Genomic DNA, 27,803 nt, shown 5'->3' with positions numbered 1-27,803 from the left:
GCACTTACATGAGTGCATGGATTGTGCAATCCCTAACAGAATCAAGATGCTATCCTCTGAAAAAACGAAGCCAATCTGGTGGTCCCCTGCCATAAACAAACTCTACAACAGAAGAAAGAAACTGCTGCAAAAAAGAGTAAAATCCCATGATTGGAGGAACTCCCAAGTCAGCCTCAGTAAGAAGTTGAGATCTCTCATAAAATCCTCCAAAGCTAGTTACGAAAACAAAATCGCAACTGATTCTAAAGACAACCACAAAACATTCTATAGCTATGCCAAGAATTTCAATGGCAACACTCAGATCTGCTCTGAGTTACAGCACAATGGCACTAAATATACAGAACCAACTGATATTGCCAACATCCTGACAGATAGGTTCAGTGCTAACTGTACCCCCCTCTCATCCCCTAAAGGGCCCATCTCTATACCGCAAGAATGCAAAGTTCTTGTAATCATGGCTGCACAGGTAAAAAACACACTCTCCAAAGCCAAGAACACAGCATCCATGGGACCTGACAACATTCCAGGTTGCGTTCTACATGAACTACAGAATGAACTGGCACCCCACCTAAGTACCATGTTCAGTCATAGCCTCACCTCAGGCTTTGTGCCCACGGAATGGTGCACAGTGACGGTTATCCCACTCCACAAAGGGGGAGCCACCACAGACTCCGGGAACTGCCGCCCCATTAGCCTGACAAGCCTGGTCTGCAAGGCTGTGGAACGTATCATCATGGAACTTATAAACAATGACATTGGTAATCTCCAAACTCTGGACCCCACCCAGTTCGGGTTTGTAAAAGGCAGATCATGTCTCCTAAACCTAATAGACTTCTTTGAAGTGATCACTAAAGCCGTAGATGAGGGTAAGGTGGTTCACACAGCCTATCTAGATCTCGCCAAGGCTTTAGACACCATCCCTCACTCTGGAATTATAGATAAACTCACTAAACTAGGTATAAATCCCTATGTCACAAGATGGAAAAAAGTATAAATATCATTTATTCTGCATATGGATAAAGGGTAGCTGATAAAGTTGTGTGAAATAAACCACCTTCTTTCTTTGTGGGATAAGGCCTATAGTTCATTTCAGTTGTCAGGGACCATTTTTAACTCTTGACTTTTAAGGGAGAAAGAAGTGCAGATGTGTGGATATGCACTGTTTATCAATTGTATAACTTTGAAGAAAGTTGAGGAGTCTTAGTTTTTAACAGCTTGCCTGAAGTCTAATGGGCCTTTGCTTGTGTAATTGTTTTACTTCTCTTTTTTTATTGTATTGATTGAGATTTTGTTTGCTTTTTAAAGGTCCGATCTATCCTGTCTGAATCCTGTTTTACAATTGAAGATCTGGAGGAGCTTTATGTTGTTTTTAAGGTAGGTTCTTTTGTAAGGTGGTATGAATGCCATCCCAATTTTTAAGATAGGCTCTGGTGTGGGATGATATGAATGACAACCCAGTTCATTTAGTAGTATGGCTTATGAAGTAGTATCAGAAACTAAGTGATCTGATGATGTCCATTTTCATTCGTTCCTTAACTCTTGGGTTCATATCTGATCCTCGGATCCAACTCTGCCACGTCTACTAGCTCATGGATCACTGAAAGCTCTGGAGCTACTCCCTTTCCCATACTGCCATAGTTCCTAACATACCTCAGATCTTGATTGCCACCTTAGAGTACAGACGTTATCGCTGTTTCATCTTCTCAAGTTCATATATTTTTGGGGGGAATTACAGTGAATTTAATAATTTTCTACATCTTTTACTTTATATTACTTTATATCTTATTTTCATATTTGCATTTTATATTTTATATTTTTTCTAGTGATTCCTCCCTTTTCCCTTTGAAGTACTTGTGTACTCCTAGTTTAATTTACCATTGTTGGTAATTCTTTTTTGTACCTTTGGGTATTTCTATATTTAGTATATTTCTGTATTTATAATTATTTAGATTAAATAAAAACAAAAGAAAAAATGTTATCTTTATCTTTGTCCTTTGAGCTTCTTGGCCTTTTGGCTATTAATCTAGTGTGGTTTCTGTACCATGATTTAAAATTTCAGAGAAGCCCTCGGGTTTCAAAAAATGTATGGCCTGTGGCGACAAAATTCCACTGTCAGATGTGCATTCTGAATGCATCTGTTGCCTAGGTCTGTCACAGCTCAACACATACTTGATATTTGTAAGGGTTTTAACCCTAGGGCCACCGCAGACTGTAAGAATAAGCAGATTCTCAGAGGCTTACTGTCCTCTAAATGTTCTGCTTCACCAGCATCTCCTGGGGCTTAATCTCGCTAAGAAGTCTGAAAAGAGAGACTATAGAAAATGCTCTCTGGAGCCTATGTCTTCATTGACTCCAAGTTCTGAACCTCCAGCAAAAATGTCTAAATCTTTGGATCTAAAGATTCAGAAAGAAAAGTCAACTTGGATCCATTCACCACTCTTGTGTCCAGATGCTGTTACCTCTAGGTTACCATTCCCTTCTTGGAGCTTTCTCTGAGACACCACCATTCAAGGCCCTCCTCCACAGAATCTTTAACTCGCTCTTTGAAAAGTTTGACTGAAGCCAACGCGGATAGGATGATAAGGAAGTTCCTCTTGATGCATTTACAACTGGGGGTTATCCTGGCTCTGACTCCATTGGGTCCAGAGACCTTAGTTAGTACAACCCCTCTCTTGCTTGCTCCTTCTTCAGTCCAACATCTGGTATCAGAATCATCGGATCTTAAGGTTCTGGAGTCATTCTCATCAGAACCGAAGACACTGGTTTCTTCGACTCTGGTGGCATCTCTGAGTAGACTGGTTTCAAGTGCCTAGGAGCAGGATGACTGTCGGAGCCATGGTGATTGTGCTGGATCCAAGGTGTTGGAGTCCACTCTGAACCTGTCAGAGCCATCTTTTCCCCTCAGAGCCTCGGCATTAAACAGCTAAGCTCAGACTCCCTCTTCAAGTGCTCTGCCTTCAGGGAGGAGTGAGCTTATGACCGTCTGTCTCCTTCTCTCATAGGCATTCAGCATTTGAGTTGGTGGAGAGAACCCTCTATCCGTAGAGCTCTAACTTCTCCACCTTTTTCAGCTCTGACCTCCCTAGCCCATTCTTCTCTGCTTCTTGAACCTCAAACATCTTTAAAAAAGGCAGGCCAAGTTAGCCACCAAGATATCCATCAGGGTATGCTGATTTCTTCAGAGACTTCTCTGGAACATCCCACCAAAGACGTTCCCAGGAAGAAAAAGTGCAAAACAAGGCACCTAGACTCTCTTCAAGAGTCAGTTACTGAAGATATCAACTTTGATGAAGGGGAAGGATCCCCAGGATCACCACCCGACAATGTCCCATTTGGCGACATTGTGGAACTCCTAAAGCAAAGGGATAGTTTGTCTCCTGACAGGCCTTCCTAAGAGGAGTCTGTATTCCTGGAGGCTTTTGGTGCTGGCCCATGTACCTCCTGGGTGACTCTGTCCACTGATGAGCTCATTGATTTGGCCTCTGCAAGCATGAAAGGAGCCTGATACTGTTGAACCAGTACTCAAGGACCAAACAAGATCCAGGCACCACCTAAGGACAGAATTCATTGGAGCAAAGGAGTACTGGTTGATGCCATGTTCATAGTGGCAGCCACCATGAAGAAACTAGCAGGACAGAGTTCCTCTGTCCACCCTCCTAACAGGGAGTCTAGGACGTTGGACAGATTTGGGAAGCACGCTTATGCTGCAGTGACCTTTGCCCTTTGATCACTGAACTGTTTGTTACACTTCACAAGACTCCAGAGGGATTTGATTAAAGAACTTACCAAATCCTTCTCTGGGACCATATCCTCCAAGGCAGACAGCTCTGTTGCCTAGCAGTTGGCTACTCTTCAGTCCATTTCCAGTTCATCCATGAGACTATACAGTACCTCACAGGTGGCAGGTTCAGGTATTTCCATCAGGAGGTAAGCCTGGATCTGCTTGTGTGACTTTGCAGAACCCTTCAGAGCTTCCTTCATCAATGCTCCCTTTGACAGAAGTTCTCTATTTGGCCCCAAAGTGAAAGACACATTCTCCAGGTGTGAGCAGGAAGGTAACATATGTTTTTCAACCCCTCAACCTTTTCTAGGAATCAACTAGGAGGTCGAAGATGTGGTTCAAGATATCCCAGGGTACCTTCCAAGATCCACGTGTTAGTAGTTCCCCTAGAGGCAGAGGGGAGAATCTAATAGAATATGCTGCCATCTCTGCAGAACCAAGGATCAAGAGATTCCTCCTTTGAAAGATCTTAACAGTGCTCCTGAAAGGAGGCCCAACTGTCCATCTCTGGAGGTGGTTGGGGGTAATTTATCCCTGCACTGGAGAGCCTGGTTAAAAATTACAAAAGATTCATCCTGACCACTTCCTCTGGTTTCAGAGAAGATCCCTGATGTACCACCCAGTCAGAGGGAGGCATCATTACTAGAAATACACAAGCTGCTAGAACAAAGAGTCATCCATGAAGTACCCCCAGACCAGAAAGAGTCTGGAATTTACTTAAGATTCGTTAGTGCTAAAGAAAATGGGACTGGAGATCAGTTTAGGATCTTAGCAATCTAAATCAATCAGTTTAATATACAAAGTTCTGGATGATCATGGGTTCAGTCCATTCTGCCTTTTCTGTATCAGGATGATTTGATGTGCTCAGTAGATCTTCAGGATGCTTACTATCATAGCAAAATGAACAGGTGTTCCAGGAGTTATCTGTGCTTCCAACTGGGAGCCAGTTATTAGCAATTCAGAGCTCTGCCCTTTGGTCTCACCACAGCCCCCAGAATGTTCAAGTGTATGGCAGTAGTGACAGATCACTTGAGGCTGCAAAGATTCTGAGTGTTTCCTTATCTAGACGACTGGCTCAGCACCGCTCTGACCAGACATCAACTGATACAAGCCCAAGATTATGTACTCCAAATATGCTCCTATGTGGGTATTTTTGATCAGTTACAACAAATCTCATCTGGACCAACTCAGACCTTGGAATTCATCAGTGGTTCTTTCAACGCAGTCATGCAAACAGCATCTCTTCCTCTGACAAGGGTTCAGACTATTCAGATCCAGGTCAGGAAAACTCTCTCAGCTAGATTAATTCTTAAAGCTTTAGAGTCCATGTCAGTGACAATCATCCTCGTACCGTTGTGAGGGTACCATATGAGAATACTTCAGTGGACATTAGCTACTCAGTGATCCATTCTTTACCACCTTCTGTCCAGTCAGACAAAGATTACTCAAGCTTGCAAAAAATATTTCCTGTGGTGGATATAATCAAGTCAAGTGCAAGAAGGTCATCCTTTTGTTCTTCTCCAACCCAAGGCCATAGTGGCCACTGGTGCCTCCCAGATCTGGTGTGGGAAGGACAGTCCAAGGCACATGGTCCCCCGAAGAGGCCAAAACACATCAGTGTCCTGGAAATGAGAGCCATCCTCTTAGCACTGCAGGCTTTCCAAGACTCTTGTCCACACCAACACTATTGTGATTTAAACAGACAATATGTCAGTGGTCTGGTAAATCAAACGAAGGAGAACCAAATCTTAACCCCTTTGTTGAGAAGCTTTAAGAATGTGACAATGGGCAATCTCAAGCATTCAATTTCTGATAGCAGTGCGCATTCCAGGGAAGTCCAATTTGATTGCAGACAAAGTTAAGCAGGTCTGTTCTAATGCCTCACAAATTCACAAGTGTTCTCTCAACATGAAAATGGTGGAGAGGATTTTCCATCAATGGGCTCAACTGTGCTGTGACCTTTTTGCTTCCCCTGTCAACAAGTGCAGCAGGTTCTTTGCCCTAACCCCCCCCCCCCAACTGGGGGAGTCACCGACAGATGCTTCTTCTTCACGATTGGCCAGCCGGTCTCCTTTATGCCTATCCTCTGATAACCCCTCATCCCCAAATTTCTTCAGAAAGTGTCTCAGCTGAAGAGCACAGTAATCCTCATTGGCCCGTACTGTCATATTTGGTTTCCCTTTCTTTGGTTTGGCTTCATCATCTTCATCCCCCCTTGGATCCTGGATCCAACACCAGACGTTCTGTCTCACCTGACAGATTCAATTCATCCAAACATTCCAGGCCTAAAATTGACTGCATGGTTCTCCACTTCCAGTGATTGCTAAACAGCCCAGGCTCTCCTCCCTAGTCAGTCATATTATGTTATCATCTCACAAAGTTTCCACCAGAAAACTTTACAAAAGTAAATGGAAGAGTTTTATACTTTGGGCACAACAGAATCTATTAGATCACTTTTCTGCTCCTGTCTCTAAAGTTCTGGAATTTCTAGTATCAGTCTTCAGTGAAGGAGCTAGCTGTTCTACCATTATAGTGCAATTAGCTGTCGTCTCCAACTTTCATGTTGGAATAGATAATTCATCTCTAGCATCTTCTAAAGTTTGTTGAGCCTTTCTAAGAGAAAACTTAGACCTCCTATTAAAGATCCTACCCCGTGGGATTTAAATGTAGTATTGCAAGTTCTAACCCGTCTCTGTTTGAACCTTCAGCTAAGACAGAACTAAAATATTTAACTTGGAAAACTATATTTTAGTGGCAGTTACCTTTGCTAGAAGGTTTCTGAATTGCAGGTCTTGTCTTCTGAGTCCCCTTACTTGATTCTTCATAAAGAAAGAGTACTTAAGAACCAGATTTTCCTTTTCTTCCTAAGGTGGTGTCCAAATCTAATATGAGTCAAGCTATCAAATTACTGGTCTTCTTTACAATGTTTCAGACAAAGCAGAATATATGTTGCACCTGTTGGACATTCACAACCAATTACGTTTTTACTTGCATAGAATGAAAGATTAAAAAAAAAAAAAAAACAGCTGTTTGTATCTGTATCTTTTTCGTATTCAAAATGCGATTGGTCTCTAAAGTAACTTTAGCTAAACGGTTGACTGATTGTATTACCTTTATCATAAATTGGGCACGTCCTTACCCAAATCACCAAGAGCATATTGCACAAGAGCTGTGGTTATTTCTTCAGCTTTGTTGTCTAGAGTTTCTCTAGATATTTGTGCAGCTGCCACTTAAGCCAGTCCTCATAGTAAATATTGCTCATTACAAAATAGATCCAGTCTCTAGGGTCAGAGCAGCTTTTAGTTTAACAGTATTCAGGAATATCCTTCTTTAGTGTCCTCCCAGGGTTTAGATAGCTGGGGACTGTGCCCAAGAGCTGAGGAATGAATGAAAATTGACATCAGATAAAGAAGTTATGTACTCACTGTAACATTCCATCTGTGTTGTCCATTTTCTTTTTTCCTCAACTAGCTTCCCACCAATCCCCTCCTAGTCATTCTTTTGGAAGGATCAGAGATGCTGAAAGAAACTTGTTCCTTTCTTTGAGTGTCATTTTTTGCTGCTTATCTTAATATTTTATTCCTTTGCAATGCTCTATGAATGTAAAGGGCAGCAAACAAGATCTGAGGTATGTTAGGGACTATGGCATTATGGGAAAGGGACAAGCTCAGAGTTTTCAGTGATCCATGAGCTAGTAGAAGTGTCTGAGTTGGATCTGAGGATTAGATCCGAATCCAAGAGATAAGGAAGAATGAAAATGGACAACACGGATGGAATGTTATGGTGAGTACATAACTTCTTTTTCTGTCGGTGCTAAATACTCCTGAATTTCATGTAATTGCTTTTGCTGAGCTCATAAAACAGATGCACGTGAATACAATATCAGATCAAAAATGAAGAGTTATGAGGCCATGAATGCTCATTATATTGATCACTGCTGCAGCAGTCTTAGCTATATGGGTTATATCCTGCCAAGGGATATAACAGTTGGCCAGCTTCCAAAGCTGCACAGCACTTTCTGCAAGCTCAAACTGTCAAGCAGCTTGAGATGAGCTGACTAAAATACAGGTTTGGAAAAAAGCCCTCCAGTGCTTTACTGCTACCGAAGAGTACACTCCTCTGAGGCTTTTGAGGGTCGATGTTCAGCTTATGCTGTTCCTTTGCTGGGCAGATAATTTCCCTTTAGGGAAAAAAAACTTCCTTTTTCTTATTTGTGTTACTTTCCTCTTCAGGAAAGTTGCTTTAAATTTAGGAGTGTTGTGTTCTAATGTACTAGCATGAGTCTGCAGTGTACTTTTAAATGGAGCACTTGCTTTTCCTGTTAGTTTAAAAGTGGTGTAAAATAAGTGAAAAAAATTCTGTGGAGAAATTGTTTTTCTTTTTTTTTTTTTTTTTTTTTTTTTTTTTTATGGGACTGGCATAGTGTTTTCCTGTAAAAAAGTAAGTTTTGTAGATGGGAAAACATTTACCGGCATTTGCTGCTTGTCTTCCCTAGGAAAGAGGCACCATTTTTTGGCTTGACCATGGTCTCATGGTCAGTCCTTCCAACCACAAAAAGAAAAAAATAAGCAAACGGCCTTTTCTGCCAGAGCAAGATGACAGTTTGCCTCAGCTGCAGGTGAATGTCTCTGCTGTGGCCATTTGCTGTACTTTAGACCACTCATCGTATACTGTGGATCCCTGTGGTGTAGCACTACGGACTGGAGGTTAGTCACATCTTCTGTGGCTGTTATGGTTTCCTCAATGGGCAAGGGAGAGCCACTGTTGTTGGTCCTGGGAGAGGGAACAGGAACGGATTCCCTGTTGTGTCAGAATGCTGTACCCATACCTGGGGACGCTGCTGCTGCTGCCATTAGTAACATTGTTGTCCCTGTTTTATTTTTCCTGTCAAAAAGAAATGGAAATCTACTCTTCCTCAAATTTCTTTGGATGAGTAGTTTACTGGACTGGCTTAGGGTTTCATTCAGGCTATTGATACTTCTTGTAAAGTAGTTTCTGGTAAAAGAAAGAGGAATACCTTTTCCCCAAAGAAATTCAAGATTCTGAATCTGAACAGTAAGATGTAGGGGTTCCAAGGTATCCATATTTTTCCATATTTAGAAAATTTGTTTATGTTTGCATAGTCTTTTTCAAAAGTGTCAGGAATCTGTCTTTCTCTTGGTTGAGAAATCTCTTTCACTATTTCTGATTCCAAGAGAACATTCAGAAGTCTTTCTTGACTCCTTCACATAGGATTGTGTTCCTGGGATGTCAGCTAGAAACCACAGTTCAAAGAGTGTTTCTTCTGTAGGAAAAATAGATCTATATCTAGATGTATTTCTAACATTTTCCACTCAGACTTTGATCACTGTAAGGAAATACCTTAGGATTTTGGGTTCCATGGCATCTGTGATTCTCATGATACCCCTGGCAAGACTCCACATGAGAAAGATCCAGTGGCAACTGAAATCTTTTGTCCCAGCATCAACGCCCTTTATCTGTTCAAATCCCAGTGTTGGGGTTTGTCAGAAGAGAAATCATTTGGTGGATAAACAAATATCCTTAAATCCAGGTCTCTCCTTCTCTTAGCCTGCTCCAAAACCATCAGTCACCACTGATGATTTAGACGTTGCTTAGGGAGCAATTTCAAGAGGGATAAAAGTGCTTGTAATGTGAGACTCCAGTGATGCTTACAAGCACATAAAAATCAAGGAGATTCTTGATCTGATCAAGGCACTTAACTCTCTGAACCATCTTTGGGCCCTGGGATGACTTCTAGTGTTTTTTTTTCAGATAATGCCACAGTCATGTGGTACATCAACAAAGAAGGGGAACCAAGTTGTACCCCCCTTTGCAGACTAGCCTTTTTAGCTTCTGATGTAGCTTCACAGCTCAGTCTCACTCTGCAGACATTATGGTAAGTTTACTTATGCAACTGTACATACCTTGAAGATTATGAAACCTAGGTGGATCTGTTATTGTTAAGTATATATAGTAATTGTTGCAAAATGTAGAAGTTTCTTCTCATTAAATAAAAGTAGCATTCATCAGTGCTAAAAATATTGACATTTCTTTTCCAGCCTTTTTGATATATTCTTTGCTCAGCTTCATCCATGCATTTCCAAAGCAAAGTGATATGAAGTTGTTTCTATGAAATGAAGTGTTGCACAGTAGTTGAATGGGTCCTGTATGTTCATTCGTGAAGTATTCACCTGAAGTAGTACACTTTTAGCATCAGGCAGTGTCATTGTAGATCTCTGTGTGTGTCTGTGCGCACGCGAGTGAGCGCTTGCACATGCGTGCCCATTACAGCTAGTTTTGCACCATAAGGTAGGACAGTACTTCATTAGGGTTAAGAACATTTATTATCAGGGACTTTCAAGATGGCTACACACTGATTAATAGGTTGTTTATTACTCTGTCACTGTGAAACAGAAACTTTGGAAAGCATCCAGAAAAAATACATTTATTTAGATAAAAATTCAGTTACTGGTTAGTCATTACACTGCCTGGCTGTCAGCAACTAAGAAATCTGGAGAATGTAAGAGAAAAGTAAATTGAAAAAGAAGGAAAAACTCTGGTGAAGAAGAGCCCTGCAACTGTTCAGCAAAAAATAGATCAGGTTTCAGCCTGAGTACAGGAGGTAACGTGCATTAACTTAGAGGAAAGCCAAAGCTGATAAACCTTTTGAAATTAGGGGATGAAGTAAAGGAATGACTGGCTGAATATGAGGCTTATCAGGAACTGTCTCATTAAACATTAAAAGACGTAGCACTCAGAGAAAACTGAAGATGTTCTGCTGTAGCAGAGAAACTGGATGGAACAAATTGCATTAATTTTATTAAAATACAAATAAGCAACTGGAATGGCATTCAAAAGAAGGATCTGTTAATAGAAAAGACATATTGCTCATAGGTTCATAGGTGTGTGCTAGGCTAACGGTCCTGGCGCCTATATAAGCCTAGCCCAAGAAGATTCCCTGGCATCATGCCACCCAAAGTAGTTCCCAGTGCTCCTGTCAAGCAAGGCCACTGAAGTGATCCCCGAGGTGAACTTCCTATTGCCCATCCACTCATCAAAATTTCTCTTATGTCTGTGTTCCAAATTTGGCCAGGGAACAGAAGCCAAGACTTGTAGTAGTAAATAGCAGAGGGAACTGCGTCTGACAGAAATGTGATAGAAAGGTAAAATATTGTAATTTTTTGTCATATGGGGACAAGAGTGTTTGTGGAAGATTGTTATTCACAGAACAATAAGCAAAAGAGAAACAAGTTTATCTCTGCAGTCAGAGGGTGTTGAAGGGCAGGGGTGAGATTCAAGTTGCCATATCCGGATGTCTTTAGAATATTTTTTTCAGAAGGAGCAAAAACAGGTGGAGGAGGAAAAAACAAGTTTATCCAACAAAAAAATTAAAAGGAATTCTGCTTCTCATTTGGCACAACCCATAAACAGACCTTGCCAGTTAAACCTTTTCCTTTGTTCCAAGAAAAATTGATTGAGAGTCAGAAAAAAAAAACACATGACCTAGCAAGAAAAACAAGGAGTACATTGGATTTGAAGCAATGACTGGTGTTGGGTTGACCGAGAAGAAGAACGGGAAGAATTTGAATGCAGAAAACAAGCCAGAAAAACTGTTAAAGGGTATTTCTGTAAGATACAATTTGGACATGAGAACTATGCTTCTACAAGAAGTGGAGGGAGGTAGAAAATTACAGGAAGTTTGTCGATTATTTTAAATTGGTTGTGGACTGTAAACTGTAAAACTCAGCCACTGGGGGTGCAAACCCAGCCACTGGGGACGCACAAGCCAGTGCATTTCTTTGTGCCGGTCCCAAGCACAGATAAATGGGGAGGTTTGCATCAGGAAGGACATCCAGCATAAAACCTCTGCCAAATTACTTATGCGGAGAACATTTCATATTTCCATACCGGATCGGTCGAGGCCGGGTTAACAACGACCGCCACCAGTACTGTTGGCCAACAGGGTGCTGGTGGAAATTGGGCTACTGTTGGCCGAAGGAGAAGAGGAGGGGAAGGCATGCCTGAAGGCAGGAAGAGAGGAGGAAGGTTAGGAGTGTAGTAGTGAGGGTAGGAACTTTGAATGTTGGCAGTATGACTGGTATAGGGAGAGAGCTAGCTGATATGATGGAGAGAAGGAAGGTTGATATATTGTGCGTGCAAGAGACCAGATGGAAGGGAAGTAAGGCCAGGTGTATAGGAGGCGGGTTCAAATTGTTCTATCATGGTGTGGATGGCAGGAGAAATGGGGTAGGGGTTATCCTAAAGGAACAGTATGCGAAGAGTGTTTTGGAGGTGAAGAGACTGTCTGATAGAGTGATGTTCATGAAGCTTGAAATTGATGGTGTAATTATGAATGTTGTTAGTGCATATGCTCCACAAGTTGTATGTGCGATGGATGAGAAAGAACATTTTTGGAGCGAGTTGGATGAAGTGGTGGTGAGTGTACCCAAGGGTGAGAGACTAGTGATTGGAGCGGACCTCAGTGGGCATGTTGGTGAAGTGAACAGAGGGGATGAGGAAGTGATGGGTAGGTATGGTGTTAAGGAGAGGAATGCAGAAGGTCAGATGATTGTGGATTTTGCGAAAAGGATGGACATGGCTGTGGTGAATATGTATTTTAAGACGCGGGAGGAGCATAGGGTGATGTACAAGAGTGGAAGAAGATGCACACAGGTGGATTTTATCCTATGTGGGCCAGTCTGAAGGAGATTGGAGACTGTAATGTGGTGACAGGGGAAAGTGTAGTTAAGCAGCATAGAATGGTGGTCTGTAGGATGACGTTTGTGATCAAGAAGAGGAGGAGGAGTGTGAAAGCAGTGCCAAGGATTAAATGGTGGAAGGTAAAAAACGGGTGATTGTGAGGTGGAGTTCAGGGAAGAGTTAAGACAGGCACTGGGAGGCAGTGAAGAGTTACCAAATAGCTGGGTAACTACAGCAGAGCTAGTAAGGGAGACTGCTACAAAGGTGCTTGGTGTGACATCTGGACAGAGGAAGGAGGAAAAGGAGACCTGATGGTGGAATGAGGAAGTACAGGAGAGTATACAAAGACAGAGGCTGGCGAAGAAGAAGTGGGATTGTCAAAGAGATGAAGAAAGTAGACATGAGTATAAGGAGATGAGACTCATGGCAAAGAGAGAGGTGGCGAAGGCTAAGGATAATGCATATGGAGAGTTGTATGAGAGATTGGACACTAAAGAGGGAGAAAAGGACCTGTACCGATTGGCTAGACAGAGGGACAGAGCTGGGAGAGATGTGCAGCAGGTAAGGGTGATAAAGGATGGTGAGGGAAACATACTCACAAGTGAGAAGAGTGTATTGAGTAGATGGAAAGAGTACTTTGAAGGACTGATGAATGAAGAGAATGAGAGAAAGAAGGTTGGATGATGTGGGGATAGTGAATCAGGAAGTGAAACAGATTAGCAAGGAGGAAGTAAGGACAGCTATGAAGAGGATGAAGAATGGAAAGGCTGATGGCCCAGATGACATACCAGTGGAAGCGTGGAGGTTCTTAGGTGAAATGGCAGTGGAATCTTTAAGAATAAGGGTGATGTGCAGAGCTGCAGTAACTACAGAGGGATAAAACTGATCAGTCACAGCTTGAAGTTATGGGAAAGAGTAGTGGAATCTAGGTTAAGAAGGGAGGTGATGATTAGTGATCAGCAGTTTGGTTTCATGCCAGGAAAGAGCACTACAGATGCAATATTTGCTCTGAGAGTTTTGTTGGAGAAATACAGAGACGGTCAGAAGGAGTTGCATTGTGTCTTTGTGGACTTAGAGAAAGCATATGACAGGGTGCCTAGAGAGGAGTTGTGGTATTGTATGAGGAAGTCGGGAGTGGCAGAGAAGTATGTAAGAGTGGTACAGGATATGTAAGAGGGTTGTGTGATTGTTGAGGACTGTGGTGGGTGTGACAGATACATTTAAGGTGGAGGTGGGATTACATCAAGGATCAGCTCTGAGCCCTTTCTTATTTGCAGTGGTGATGGACAGGTTGACAGATGAGATCAGACAGGAGGCCCCGTGAGCTATGATGTTTGCAGATGACATTGTGATATGTAGTGAGAGTAGGGACCAGGTTGAGGAGACCCTGGAGAGGTGGAGATATGCTTTAGAGAGGAGAGGAATGAAGGTCAGCAGGGCTAAAACAGAATATATGTGTGTAAATGTGAGGGAGGGTAGAGGAATGGTGAGGATGCAGGAAGTAGAGCTGGTAAAGGTGGATGAGTTTAAGTACTTGGGATCAACAGTTCAGAGTAATGGTGAGTGTGGAAGAGAGGTGAAGAAGAGAGTACAGGCAGGGTGGAAAAGAGTGTCAGGAGTGATTTGTGACAGACTGGTACCAGAAAGAGTGAAAGGGAAGGTCTACAAGAGGGTAGTGAGATCAGCTATGTTATATGACTTGGAGACGGTGGCATTGACGAAAAGGCAGGAGTCAGAGCTGGATGTGGCAGAGTTAAAGATGTTAAGATTTGCACTGGGTGTGACTAAGATGGACAGGATTAGGAATCAGTATATTAGAGGGTCACCTCAGGTTGGACAGTTTGGAGACAAAGCAAGAGAGGCGAGATTGCGTTGGTTTGGACATGTGCTGAGGAGGGATGCTGGGTATATTGGGAAAGGGATGCTAAGGATGGAGCTGCCAGGTAAGAGGAAAAGAGGAAGGCCGCCTAAGATTAGGTTTATGGATGTGGTGAGAGAGGACATGCAGGTGGTTGGTGTGAAAGACCATGATGCAAAGGACAGGAAGAAATGGAAACAGAAGATCCGATGTGGCGACCCCTAACAGGAACAGCCGAAAGAAGATGATGATGTGGACTGTAAAATGTAATTTTCCACTTTGTCATGTGTTTAGAAGGATAATGAAGGTAGTGAAAACAAAATTTTAAGTAAAACAAAATTGCCCTTTTGCTGAGTAATATGTATACCAACTATAAGTAAAAAGCTTTTTCTTTTCTTAGTAATAGTGTATAACAATTTTGTTTTTCAAGTCATCTGCATGTTACACCATAAAGTAGTTATATGCAGTATGTACAGGTATTCTAAATGTGACTTGGGGTGGAGTCTTTGACTGTTGTAGGAGTGCACTTTTTTATTATTTGCCAGCAGAGCTCTACAAACAAAGGTCTTCAGTCCTGGGTAATAAATCAAGAAATGTCTGAACCATGAACTGTGAGGTGCTGATATGAATAAACACTAAAACTATTACTTAAAAAGTGGCAGTTAGATTAGTGAAACTGAATAAAATGTATAGCATTGAATACAAATAGATGCATTCCTACTTGTAACAACCACCTCAGTATGGATCATAACGTTGCAAAATGTATTGATTTTATGATAGCGTTGGCATTTATACTTAAGGTTATAATGCAGTTAATTGAGAGTTATGTAAGTTGTTTTTCAAATCTGGGATGGAGGTTGAGTTGGAACAAGCATGGATGGTGTGAATGCAGAATGGAACACACTCGAACATGTATTGTCAGCATGATTAAACCTAACCTTACAATGGTTGAAGTCTTTGGGTGTAGCTGTCTATCTGAGGCATCTGCCTTATGCGGAGAGATAATTTTCCTTTTTAGAAAATGTATATGGTTTTGTGTGTGTCAGTAGAGAGTTAAAAAGTGTTGGGGGTTAAAATAGAAATGTACATAGTTTTTTGTATGCTTTTATTGAAACAGAAACTCTGGGAAATGTGACCTTGATCTAAATTCAGACAAGAAGCTGCAGTTGCATACAAGTTCAGCCTGCCAACACTACTGCATGCTTGTAAATTGCTAGTTGAAAATGTGTTAAAAAAACTGTCATGTAGAACATTTGAAAGTAATAGCATCTTATTGTAATGACTGCTTTATCGGTCATTTCATGGAATGTGAATGGCATTGGTAGGTATAGGCAAGAAGCAAAGGTTATTAAATTACATTAAGATTCATATTAGTACTAGTACACTAGCCTTGCTTGTCAAGCATTTAAGCCTAGACAATTATCCCCTGTGAGATTCAAACCCTGTACCTTGGGTTTGTAAGGCAAACACCTTAACCATTAGGCCATCCTCCCAACCTCAGTGTAGGGTACAGATAGTGTTACAGGTGACACACTTAGAATTGAACATATGAATCTGGCAAAGAAAGGATTCAGGAATGGTTATTCAGCACAGTATCAGGGACAAAGGGAGGCTAATACTTATTGGAAGAGCGGCTCCAATAGTGATAGAGGAGGAGGAGAAGGGCAACAAGATCAGAGTTGTGGTAATAAGGATTATTGTCAAGGAAAGAAAAGAAGATAATGATATCTCTATTTATATACATATATTCCATGTGCAGCTACTTTTAGGGAGCTTTAGAGAATTATGGGAGGGATAAGTAGCTTCCAGCAAGTAAATTTTATTCATGGCTGGGGTCTGGAACCTGGTATGCAGTAGTGAAGATATGTTGGGAAGACCTAAAAGGGAAAATGTATGTTAATGCCCACAGGAATGAAGGCAAGATATCATCATCTCTCCCTTCCTAGACCTCTCTAAGACTTCTGATACAATCTCCCATCCCATTTTACTTCATAGACCCATAAATTGGCATTTGCGAATCCTCTCACCTGGTTCCATAGCTGTTTTGGAAACAAATACCAAGCCATAAAATGACACAGAGAATTTCCTCCTTTTTCTCCCATTTCTGCAAGTGTCCCTCAAGGCTCCATTCTTGGTCTTATATATTTTTCAACATATTCATTAATAATTTTTCACAGGCCTCTAAATCAGTCACAGTAATTGAGTATGCCAATGACTCCACCTGTTACATAGTGCCCACAGTCTTGACAGCTTGCAGAAAATCCTTAAGAATCCTTCTCATCTATCACAGCCTAGCTAACAGAATTTCAGCTTTTTCCCAACCCTAAAAAAGTAAACTTATTCTATTTGGTGTAAAACACCTCTCAGTGCAGAAACCTTCCTTTGACATCATCTCATCAAACAACAAAATTGAAATTGTCACTCGTATTAAATTTTTTGGCATCCACATTGATGATAACCTAAAATTTGACCATTAAATCCAATGCACTGTAAAGAAAACTAACTAGAAATTAGGCTGCCTAAACAGTGTTTAACAATTCCTCACTGACCAAACTAGAAACACTTGGTCTGTACTCTACTTTTTCCAACCCTCCTCTACTTTGCCACTGTTTTCACTAACTTACAATCTTCCCAACTAACAAAGCTTGAATAGTGCAACCATAAAGTAGTAAAATTTGCAGCAAACTACCCACACAGATCCTACCACAGCTTAGCACTGAAGAAGATGAATTGATTGAATTACCCCACTACCTATCTTACTCCCAGCTAGCTACTATTCATAACCTCATCTACAAGCCTGGAAACTGCTTCTCACTCGCAGGAGACTTTCTTTTTTTTTCAAACTATGTAATCAGAAATCGGAATTCTGTTTCTCTATCTAAAACTAGAACAACATTACAAACCTTTTAAACTCCAGCTAAAATCTCATCTACTCAAACTATGGCTTTGTCCATGTACCAACCATGTGTAATTATCCTGTACAGATCTTTGTGTCACCTCTCTTTAACTTCCACCTGTACCATCCATGTGTAATTACCCTATAGACATCTTCATTACTCCTCTTTAGCCTCCATCAGCTTCTTTAGCCTTTTAACTTCTTACATCCACTTGTTTTCTCTTCATCTCTACCTTTCTTTCAATACCAGCTTCTCTTCCTTTCTAATTTCCTTCAACACCATCCCTATACTCTACCCCTACTCCTCCTCCTATTCCCCGTATGAACTCACCCACTCTCAGCACATTTATTGTAGCACTCTTAAACTCTTTTGCATCCCTACTCTTTATCCTTCCAACCCTGGCTACACTACCTCTCTGTCGTACAACTCTGCCCTTTCCTTTATTTTCAGACTTTTACTCTGTTTACTAAACAGCAAAGATGCAGCTTTTTGCAGAAAATATTTAACATGAAATACATTTCACTAGCTTTGTTTTTAATTCAAATAAGAACTTATTCAATACAGATATTAACCATCAATTTGATGTTGTCCTTTTCATTCTTCCTCAATGTAGGGGTTTGGATCCGATCCTCAAATACGACTCAGCCAATTATTTCAGACTTAAGATCCAGCTCTTGAGCTCCTCCCTGTACCCATAATGCTCTGCTGTATTCCCAAAACCTCAGATCTCGTTTGCCTCCTTCGGAAACAGATGCGCAGGTTTCCATAGCTCTCAAGCAATTTTTGAGTTATTTGTGAGTAGTATTAAAACTTTAAGTTTTTTTCTTATTAACATTTTTCTCTCAAACTAAATTTTCCTCCCTTTTCTCGCTGGCATTAGTGGTTTTTTTTTACTTTCCTTCCTAAAATTTAATAGTACTCTTTAATACCATTGTTGGCATTCCCTTTTGACCCTTCTTATAAGAGTATTTTCTTCTTACCATTGTTGGTAGGTTGAACTTTCTTCTGTCAAAAAAAAAAAAAGTCTTACTGGTTTTCCTTGTTATTGCTGTATTCCTTTTGTTGTTGTATTGCTGTGGGTATTTTTATTTCCTACCACCATGTCGGAGAAGCCTACAAGGTTTAAAAAGTGCACTTCTTGTGGGCATAAAATTCCAAACTCGGATGGCCAAAAGGAGTACAAGTATTGTTTAGGGGCTGAATATCTTGACACTAACAGTAAAATTTGTTCCACCTTTAGACCCAGGACCTTAGCAGTTTGGCACAATAAATTCATTTTGAGAGGACTTTTGCCATCTATTTCTACTTCAGGGGCTCAACCTCCCTCCAAACATGATAAATCAGCTTGCCTGAAGCACAGGAAGCAGTCTGTTCCAATGTCCTCCAGGTCTTCTTTGAAGCCTCCTACAAAAGCTAGGAAAACATTGGATTCCACACTTTTGGATCCCAAATCTCTACCATCGGATCTGAAGCCCTTTGATCCTAAACAGTTTGTCATCACAATAAGGCCGACTACTGTACTCTCAGATCCTAGAGTCTCTGATCCTAAATAGTGTTCTGTATGCAGGAGTACTACTCTCGAATATTCATTTAAACCTATTTTCCTACCCCACTGTCAAGGTTGCTTCAGACACCCAAGAAGTACTCTAGGCCTCCTTCCACTTCTTCCTCTAGGTCATCCAGGAGCTTGTTGTTAACCGATGTGGATAGGATGATGTGAAAGTTTCTCAGAGCGCAGATCCAGATGGGGGTCTTACCACCTCTGTCCTCCACTGGATCCTTGAGTAAGCCTACAACTTCTGCAGCCATATTTTCTTTTCCTCCAATCTGTCTTGTAGTTTTGGAGTCCCAGGATTCGAGATCCCCAAGGGGTCCAATGTCAGATCCAAGGAAGGCCTCTTCCTCCACTCTGATTTCCTTGAACAGTTTTGCTTTGATGCTGTTGGATCACAATGGGTCTCTGAGCCGACGTGTCAGCGTCCGGTCCGAGGGGATAGGTTTGCCTCTGATTTTGTCAGATTTGTCTCTTCCTCTGAGAGCCTTGTCTCTCAGCAGTTTGGATCTGGTTCTGCCTCTGAGACTCAGATCCAGGGAGGTTCTGGATCTGCCTTCCTCAGGAGTTTCAGCTGCGAGGGGACAGATTGGAGTTTCTCTGTATGTCTGCCCATGAGGTGTTGAAAAGGGCCTTTTCCCTCCACAGAGAACTTCCCTCTCATGTTTCAGATCCTACTTCCTTCCCTCCATCGGTTTTTAGTTCTGAGTCACACAGACCTATTCCACAGGGACAGCCAGAATCAATGTTTTCAGTCAGTTTGTGGAGGAACTTCTGCTACCTTCTGAGATTTCCCCTGAGCATCCCACAGAGGAGGCTGACTGGAAAAGAACATGTAAAAGGGTACACATTGACTCTTCTATGGAGTTTCTCACAGCTCACAAAAGATACTGATTTTGATGAACGAGAGGGGTCCCCCAGATCACCACCAGATGACATCTCCTTTGGAGATATCTCAGATATCCTGAAACAGAAGGGTGGCTGGCCTTCCCAAACCCCCTCACCAGAAGGGTCAGTGTTTTTGGAAGCTTTTGGTTCAGGCCTGTCTATGTCTTGGGTCCCCCGGTAGACAAACTTACTCATTTAGTTGCCCATCAGGCTTGGAAGGAGCCAGACCCATTGAACCCATTCCAAAGAGACCTGACAAGTTTTTGGCTCCCACCTTCGACAGACCACAGTGAAGCAAAGGGGTCTCGGTAGATGCTATGGTGGTGGCAACAGGAGGAGCCAGAGGAACAGAGCTCTACTGTCCATCTGCCTAATGGGGAGCCTAGAGTGTTGGACAGGTTTGTAAAGCAAGTTTTTGCCTCAGCAACTTTTGCCCTTTGCCCTGAGGTCACTTAATTAACTGACTTATTTCACTCAACTTCAGAGAGATTTCACCAAGGAACTTTCAGATACTCTCGTAGTCTGTGTCTGCTGAGGACCTCAAGAGAACATGCTCTGAACTGGCCACTCTTTTGTCCATATCCAGTGCTTTGACGAGGTTGATCTCTCACACACCTAAAGGCACCTCACATGCTACCGGTTCTGGCATTGCCATAAGGAGACATGCCTGGATTCGACTTTGTGGAATGTTTTAAAACATCTTTATTAATGCCCCCTTTGATAGCACGTCCCTGTTTGGGTCATCAGTTAAAGAGATGCTGATCTGCAGTGAGCAAGAGGAAAAGACTGTGCCTTCTGTAGGAATTGGGTTTTCTACGCCTCAACTAACCTTTTCTAGGAGTCAGAGAGGTGGCAAGAAGATATAATTCTGCAATTCTCAGGGTCGTTTCCAAGATACATATGGTGACTCTTCCTCCAGAGGCAGAGGAGGAAATTTCAATTTGTAGCTGTCACCCTAGAGGCAGAGGAGAGTCTCAAAATCAGGGCTTTCAAGATTCTTTCTTGGACAGGCCTTTCCAGCACTCCTGAATTGCCGCCCGACTGTCCAACTCTGGAAGCAGTTGGCGGTCAATTGTCTTCGCACCCAGATGCCTGGCAAATATAACACAAGATGCTTGGGTGCTAAGTATAATATCCAGGGGTTATTACATACCATTTTCCCTTCTTCCTCCTCCCAAAAGGAAGAAACATCCAACATTCCACCCATTGGAGAGGAAACAGCACAAGAGATCCTGAAGCTGCTAGACAAAAAAGTCATCCTAAAGGTCTCTACAGACCAGATAGGATTCGGAACTTATTCACACTTCTTTTTAGTGCCAAAGAAAACACAGGACCTGAGACCTGTTTTGGATCTAAGCAATTTAACTCATTACATCCAAGTTACTCCTCCAGTTGTATCTGCAGTTAACTCCTACTGACGTCTCTAGGTGCCAAATATTGCTTGTTCATATTTGCATCAATAATTCCAAAACTATACTATGTACAAGGTGTTTAAAGATTTCATCTTAAAGTTTACACAATTATCAAACTCAACTGCATTAACATTTGACCTCTGACTAGTGCAGATAAATAGATATTAACTGTTGTTTTTATGATAATTTACATATATATCATTTTCATATTTTTCTAAGTTTCTTAACAACCAAGTAACACAGACAGAACTCCTTAGCCTCATATGAAAGCTCTCAGCTAGATGAATAAAATGCTGCTGACAGTATGTGTGTAACTTGAGTGGTATCTAAGATATTGCAAGTTGTTTTCAAAATATTACAGATGTAATAGTTACTGTGTTTTCAGGTCTATATTATAAGATCGACGGTTGAAAACATCGAACAACATATGGTCGACACCATATGGTCGATGTCTCCAAACGTCGACCTTATAAAAAGACAAAAAAAGAAAAAACTACCCTAACTGGTTTAAGCAGGGGGGCAAGCTCCCATGCACCCCCACACCCCCCGCTACTTAAATATACCAATTCTGAGACCGCACTACATTGCAGTAAACGGAAATCTCCCCGTACGGAGATTTCCATTTACATGCTCGAGATTCTGAGCGTTCGATATTCTCGTGCAGACAATGTCAGATTCGACATTGTCGGCTTTCGAGAGTATAATACAGACCCGTGTTTGCTGTGACTTATAAAATTCAGTTTAAGACCTAGAACCTAAAGAATACTACCACTATAAAATAGTTTGTGCTGAAGAGTTTGCCATTTATACTTCTTTAATAATCCTTATGGTTCCGGAGATATGAACATTTGTTTGAAATCTGAGGACATAATTTGATTCTGTGAAAAGGCTTAGGCTTTGCCCATTGGAAGTTACAGTACAAACTTCCTGAACTCGATTGGAGTGAATGAGTTAAATCAATTTGTAAAGAAAGCAAAGTTCCAAATGGTCCTGGATCCAGTCCATTCTGCAGTTTCTTTGCAAGGACAATTAGATGTGCTATATAGATCTTCAGGATGCGTACTATCATATCAAAGTAGACAATTTATCCAGAAAACATCTTCGCTTTCGGCTGGGAGCCAGTCATTACTAATTCAGAGCCGTGCCCTTTGGACTTACCACACCCCTCAGGGAGTTTACCAAGTGCATGGCAGTGGTGGAGCTCAGTTGAGATTCAAAAGATTCCAGGTTTTTCCATATCTAGATGACTGGCTCCTTACTGCCCCCTCCAAGCATCTACTTCTACATGCCATGAACTATTTGCAACTCTTTGGACATAGCTGTAAATCATGTCAAGCTGAATATAAACACAGTACATAGCATGGAGTTAATCAGCATTCTTTTAGAGACTATGAAACAAATAGTATCCTTACCTCAGCATACTATGTTTATGATAAGAACTCAAGCTCACTTTCTCCTTACTCACTCAGCTCCTCTGGCAGGGTCAGTACTGCAAGCATTAGGTTCCTTGGCAGTACCCATTGTATTACTTCATTTGTCATGCTTTTGTATGTGGGTTGTACAATGGACACTAGCTGTGCAATGGTCCATTCTATACCAACCCCTATCCTATCCAGTCTGGCTCACACCAAATTGCAGAAGACACATCAGTTGGTGGGTGCAGTCTGATGATCTACATCTAGGCAGGCCTTTTGTCCTTCCAGTGCTTACATCCACAGTGACCACTGACATTTCTCAGTTGGGGTTGGGGGGGGGGGTTCTTGGGAAGAATGTTCCAAAGCACATGATCTCCCCAAGAGACCAAGTTGCATATCAACATCCTGGAGATGAGAGCAGCCCTATTAGCATTGCAGGCCTTTCAAGATGCTCTTCCTTTCGGGACTATTGCAATTCAGACCAACAATATGTCTGTAGTCTGGTACATCAGCAAACAAGGAGGAACATGATCTTACCCTCTTTGCAGAGAGGCCATGAGAGTATGAAAATTGGTGAGCTATTCAGGCTGTTTTCTAGTTTTGATGCACATTCCGGGGAAAAACAAAGCACTAGCGGACAAGCTAAGTAGGTCCATTCTGATGCCCCATGAGTGGTTTCTGTCAGTCTGTGGCAGAGATGATATTCTGGCGTTGAGGCCAACCTTGCTGAGACCTATTTGCCACTCCCCTCAACAACAAGTGCAACAGGTACTTTGCTGTGATCCCCCTTCAGGGAGAGTCACCAGGAGATGCTCTTATTCACACTTGGCCCCTGGATCTCCTTTATGCTTACTCTCTTCTTTCCCTAATTCCCAAATTTTTACAGAAAGCAAAGCAGACTGAAGAGATCAGTGATCATCAATGCCCCTTTCTGACCTCTGTAGGTATGGTTCCCCTTGTACAGTCTCATCTTTGCTGTCTTCTATGGATACTGGAGCCAACTTTGGATCTCCTGTCATATCCATCAGGGATCCAGCATCCCAACGTTTGAGCCCTAAGACTGTAACTGCATGGTTTCTCCACTTCCAGTAATAGACAGCCCAGGCTTTCTTCCCCTGTATGCAATATTATTTTGGCTTCTCAAAAAGAATCAGCCAAAAAGGTATACAAAAGCAAATGGAAAAGATGTTATTTTTGGTCTTTGAATGAAGGCATCAATCCCTTTTCTGTCCCATTTTCTATGATTCTGCAATTCTTGACAATGCTGTTTGAGGAAGAGCTAGTTTTTCTACCATTAAACTCCAACTGGCAGCTATTTGCAATTTTCATATGAGCAACAGATATGTTTCTCTGGCTTTTTCTAAACTATGCAAAGTTTGCCTGAAAGGAATTTTTCTTTTAAGGCCTCCAGTTAAAGATCCCTCTCCACCTTGGGACCTGACACTTGTGCTAAAAGGCCTAACAGAAACCCGATCTGAAATGTCTATCATGAAAACCAGTTTTCTTGGTAGCCATCACTTCTTCAAAGAGAATATCTGAACTCCAGGCTGTCTTCTAAATCTCCGTACATTATTTTTCATAAGGACAGGGTCTCCTTACGGACTAGCATTTTTTACGTAAAGTGGCTTCTGAGAATAACATTAACCAAATGCATTCATTTACCAGTCGTCTACAAATTTTACCAGCAGAGGAGAGTACATGATGTCCTTCTATGGGTTGTCCGCTGATACTTCACCCGGACGCCATAGCTGCTAGTATAAAGGACAAAGTAAATAATTGTTTAACTTGGGGAAACACCTTCAACCGACGGACGCTAGATATCGGGTCGGAGTTTGCAGAGGAGTTTTTGGTCCTTGTTATTTGCTGCCATCGGAGACTCGAGACGACACAATTAGCTAAAAGTAAAAAGAAAAAAGGACGACATGCGGTCCGGGGTCAGTCAGAAAAAACAACAGTTAGGCCAAACGCAGTGTCTCGGTTTCGCTGAAACAGAGTCCTTGGTTCTTCCTCGTCGAAAAGCATGCCTCCGATAACCGAGGCCTCACAGAGCATGGCTGAATCTGCTACTGAAATTACTGCTACAGAAGCAAGCCCACAGGATTTCAGACATTATTCCTTTACTTTAGATTTTTCCTGCACACGGGCTGCTAGGCCCCCCCCCTCTATGTCTTCATCAAAGGCCTTTCCAGGGCTAAAGCAGCTAAATCTTCTAAGGCCTTACCCAAAAGCTCCCCACACAGGCCTACCTCTAGCTCCCAGATACTCAGCCTGGCTGAGGATCTCATTTCTTTGATCAGGGGATCTCAACCTCACCCAGACAGGGCCTCTCAACCTCCTCCAGATAAGAGGCGTAGAACTGAACCCCCTGAACCTGTCTCTACAGACTATTCCTCGGATGACTCAGATATTTCAGACCATCAGGAAGGTCCATATTCTCCTTATGAGGATTCTGATGCAGAAGACTCCATTCCTCTCCTGAAGAATTTTCTATTGGGGAGACCCTACATTCTATGAGGGAACACTTCCAATGGCAGGGCCAGGATTTTTCAGATTCAAGGAAAAGGCTAAGAACTTTTTTACACTTACCACAGCATAGGCCTTTAGCCATTCCTCCAGTACTATCAGTTGTTGATGGTGCATATAATGATGCCAGTACTGCCCCTGATCCTCTTCCTCCGCCCTGCCAAGCCATAGATATTACAGGGTCCCGGACACACACTACCACTTGTATAAGGCTCATGTTGCAGACCCAGAAACCATTTCACAGGGCCTGTGCGGCTGCCTCTTGCAAAAAAACCTCTTCCCTCTGAAAGGGAGTCTAGAGCATTAGAGAGATGGGTAAAAAGGTTTATACATCTGCTACTCTTTGGCCAGGGCCTTAAACTGTCAATTTCACATGATTCAGTACCAGGAATTTTGTTAGACCAGCTAAATAAAAACTGTCCTCTCCTGAACCTGTAGACCAAGTCCCTTCAGGATTTGGAAGGTCAGTAATCATTTTTTAAAATGTGGCTATGATGCACTGGAGGCTTCCTTTAGATCAGCTATGACTGGAGCAGTGATTCGAAGGCATGCCTGGTTGAAAGAACAATCCTTGCCAGACCATGTTAAGTCAAAACTCCTAGATGCTCCTATGGAGAAACAAAGTTTGTTTGGCTCCCCTGCACAGGAGGTTCTCAAGAAAGTGGAAGAAAGAGCAAAATCTGTCCAAACAGTCAAGGATTTTTTACAGGTCCAACCTCCGAGGTTAAACAGAAATTGGCCTTCGAAGAATTGGTCCTTTCCAGACACCTCCAGAGCACAGAGAGGCAGAAATAGACGCCCAAGAGGCAGAGGTCAATCTAGGGGTGCCAGGACGGACAGTGGCAACCCTGCCAACCAGAGAAGTGCTGCCACAGCTGCAACTACAACCACTTCCACAGGACAGACACAATGACTTGCTCTGGGTTCGCCTACCAGGGAACAACTGGAAGCACCTCCATGAAAAGCCGCCTTATTTTCCGACAACTGGCATTGCTTAACAGGAGACAAATGGACTTTACAAACAATAAACAAGGGCTACAGGTTTCACTTAAACACTCTACCAAAAAAGAGTGGAATGCCAAACCTTCCACCAAGCCAAAAAACAGAGGCTCAAAAACAAATCAACAACTTACTAAGGATGAGAGCTATAGAAAAGGTACCACCTATGGAACAAGTCAAGGATTTTACTCCAGGCTTTTCCTTGTACCAAGAAAAGAAAAATCAATGGAGACCTATTCTCTGAACACATACCTCATTGTTCCAAAATTCAAAATGCTGACCCTCCAGCAACTTCTTCCCATGCTGGGCAAGGAGTCTTGGCTGGTGACTCTAGATCTCAAGGAGGCATACCTGCAACCAGATTGCAGAAGACACCTCAGATTTCTTGCAGGATCAGAGCATTATCAATTCTCATCATTGCCCTTTGGCTTATCTACTGCGCCCAGAGTATTCACGAAATGCCTGGCATCAGTAATTGCTCATTGCAGGCTTCAGGGCATCCAAATTTACCCACACCTGGATGACTGCCTAATACAAGCAGACAACAAGATAAAATTAACAAAAGATTTGGAAAAGGTCATACAACTGTTGCAAGCCTTGGGATACACAGTCAACATTCAAAAGTCAAGACTAGTACCATCCCAAAGGATAACATTTTTAGGAGCAGAACTGGATACAACAACTCAGATGGCTTTCCTCACAGAAGAAAAACAAAAGCAACTACCAGTCTACTTCATGACATTAACAACACTAACTCAGCTTACTGCAAGGAAAGTCCTGCAAGCCCTGGGTTACATGGCATCCTGCATAATATTGATCCCACATGCCAGGCTGCATATGAGAAAGTTGCAATGGTACCTAAGGAATGTATGGTCTCAACACAAGCACAGTCTAGAAGCCCAGATTCCAATAATTCCATGCCTGAAAAAAGAATTCCTGTGGTGGGCGCAGGCCTGTCAAATGAACAGAGGATTGCCTTTCCAAAAACCACATCCAAGCCAGACCATCACCACGGACGCCTCAGACCTAGGCTGGGGGGGCACACATGGAGGACAAGTGTATACAAGGCCTATGGACCCAAGACCAGCTGAATCTACACATAAATCTAAAGGAGATGCTGGCAGTGAAACATGCAATCTAGGCATTCAGACCATTCCTTCAACAAGGTCACCTGCTGATAAGGACGGACAATACCACAGTCATGTGGTACATCAACAAACAGGGAGGTACACACTCATATCCTCTATGCCGGATGGCAATGGACCTGTGGAATTTGGCTATGAATCTCAATATTCAACTACAGGCCAGATTTGTACTGGGAAAAGAAAATTCACTAGCAGACACCTTAAGCAGAACTATCACGGATGCTCACGAATGGATGCTGCATCCAGATATCTTCAAAACCATAACAAAGAAATGGGGAAGGCCAGAGATAGACCTGTTCGCCTCCCCACACAACCACCAATTGAAAAAATTCTGCACAAGAGCATACCACCCACTTGCCTGGAGGGTGGACTCCCTTTCCTTCAGCTGGAAAAACCTGACAGCATATGCATTTCCACCTCTTCCTTTGATGTACAAAGTCCTACTGAAGATCAGAGGATCTGCCAAAGGTAATCCTGATAGCTCCAGACTGGCCAAGGCAACATTGGTACCCGCTACTGAGAAGCAATGGCCTCTACCTCTATGTCCCTTACTTCTAACACAGAACCACTACAAGACCCTGCATCCAAACTTGAAAACACTGCAGCTAGCTGCTTGGAATATTGCATAAAACA

General features: G+C 42.2%; 1 protein-coding gene across 3 annotated transcripts in view; it reads left to right on the top strand.

The window, feature by feature from the left end:
- Positions 1 to 27,803, top strand: part of TBC1D9B (TBC1 domain family member 9B) — a 2,477,681-nt gene that overhangs the window by 1,619,561 nt on the left and 830,317 nt on the right. For all 3 annotated transcript variants that reach the window (XM_044069590.1, XM_044069591.1, XM_044069593.1), the window contains one exon: positions 1,306 to 1,374. In XM_044069590.1, coding sequence (XP_043925525.1) covers positions 1,306 to 1,374 — 69 coding nt within the window. The remainder of the gene's footprint in view (positions 1 to 1,305; positions 1,375 to 27,803) is intronic.

Source organism: Protopterus annectens, chromosome 4.part0 (assembly GCF_019279795.1).
Source record: "Protopterus annectens isolate FY-2018-M chromosome 4.part0, PAN1.0, whole genome shotgun sequence".
NCBI classification, from domain to species: Eukaryota; Metazoa; Chordata; order Ceratodontiformes; family Protopteridae; genus Protopterus; species Protopterus annectens.
This window is presented reverse-complemented; position numbering and strand designations above follow the sequence as displayed.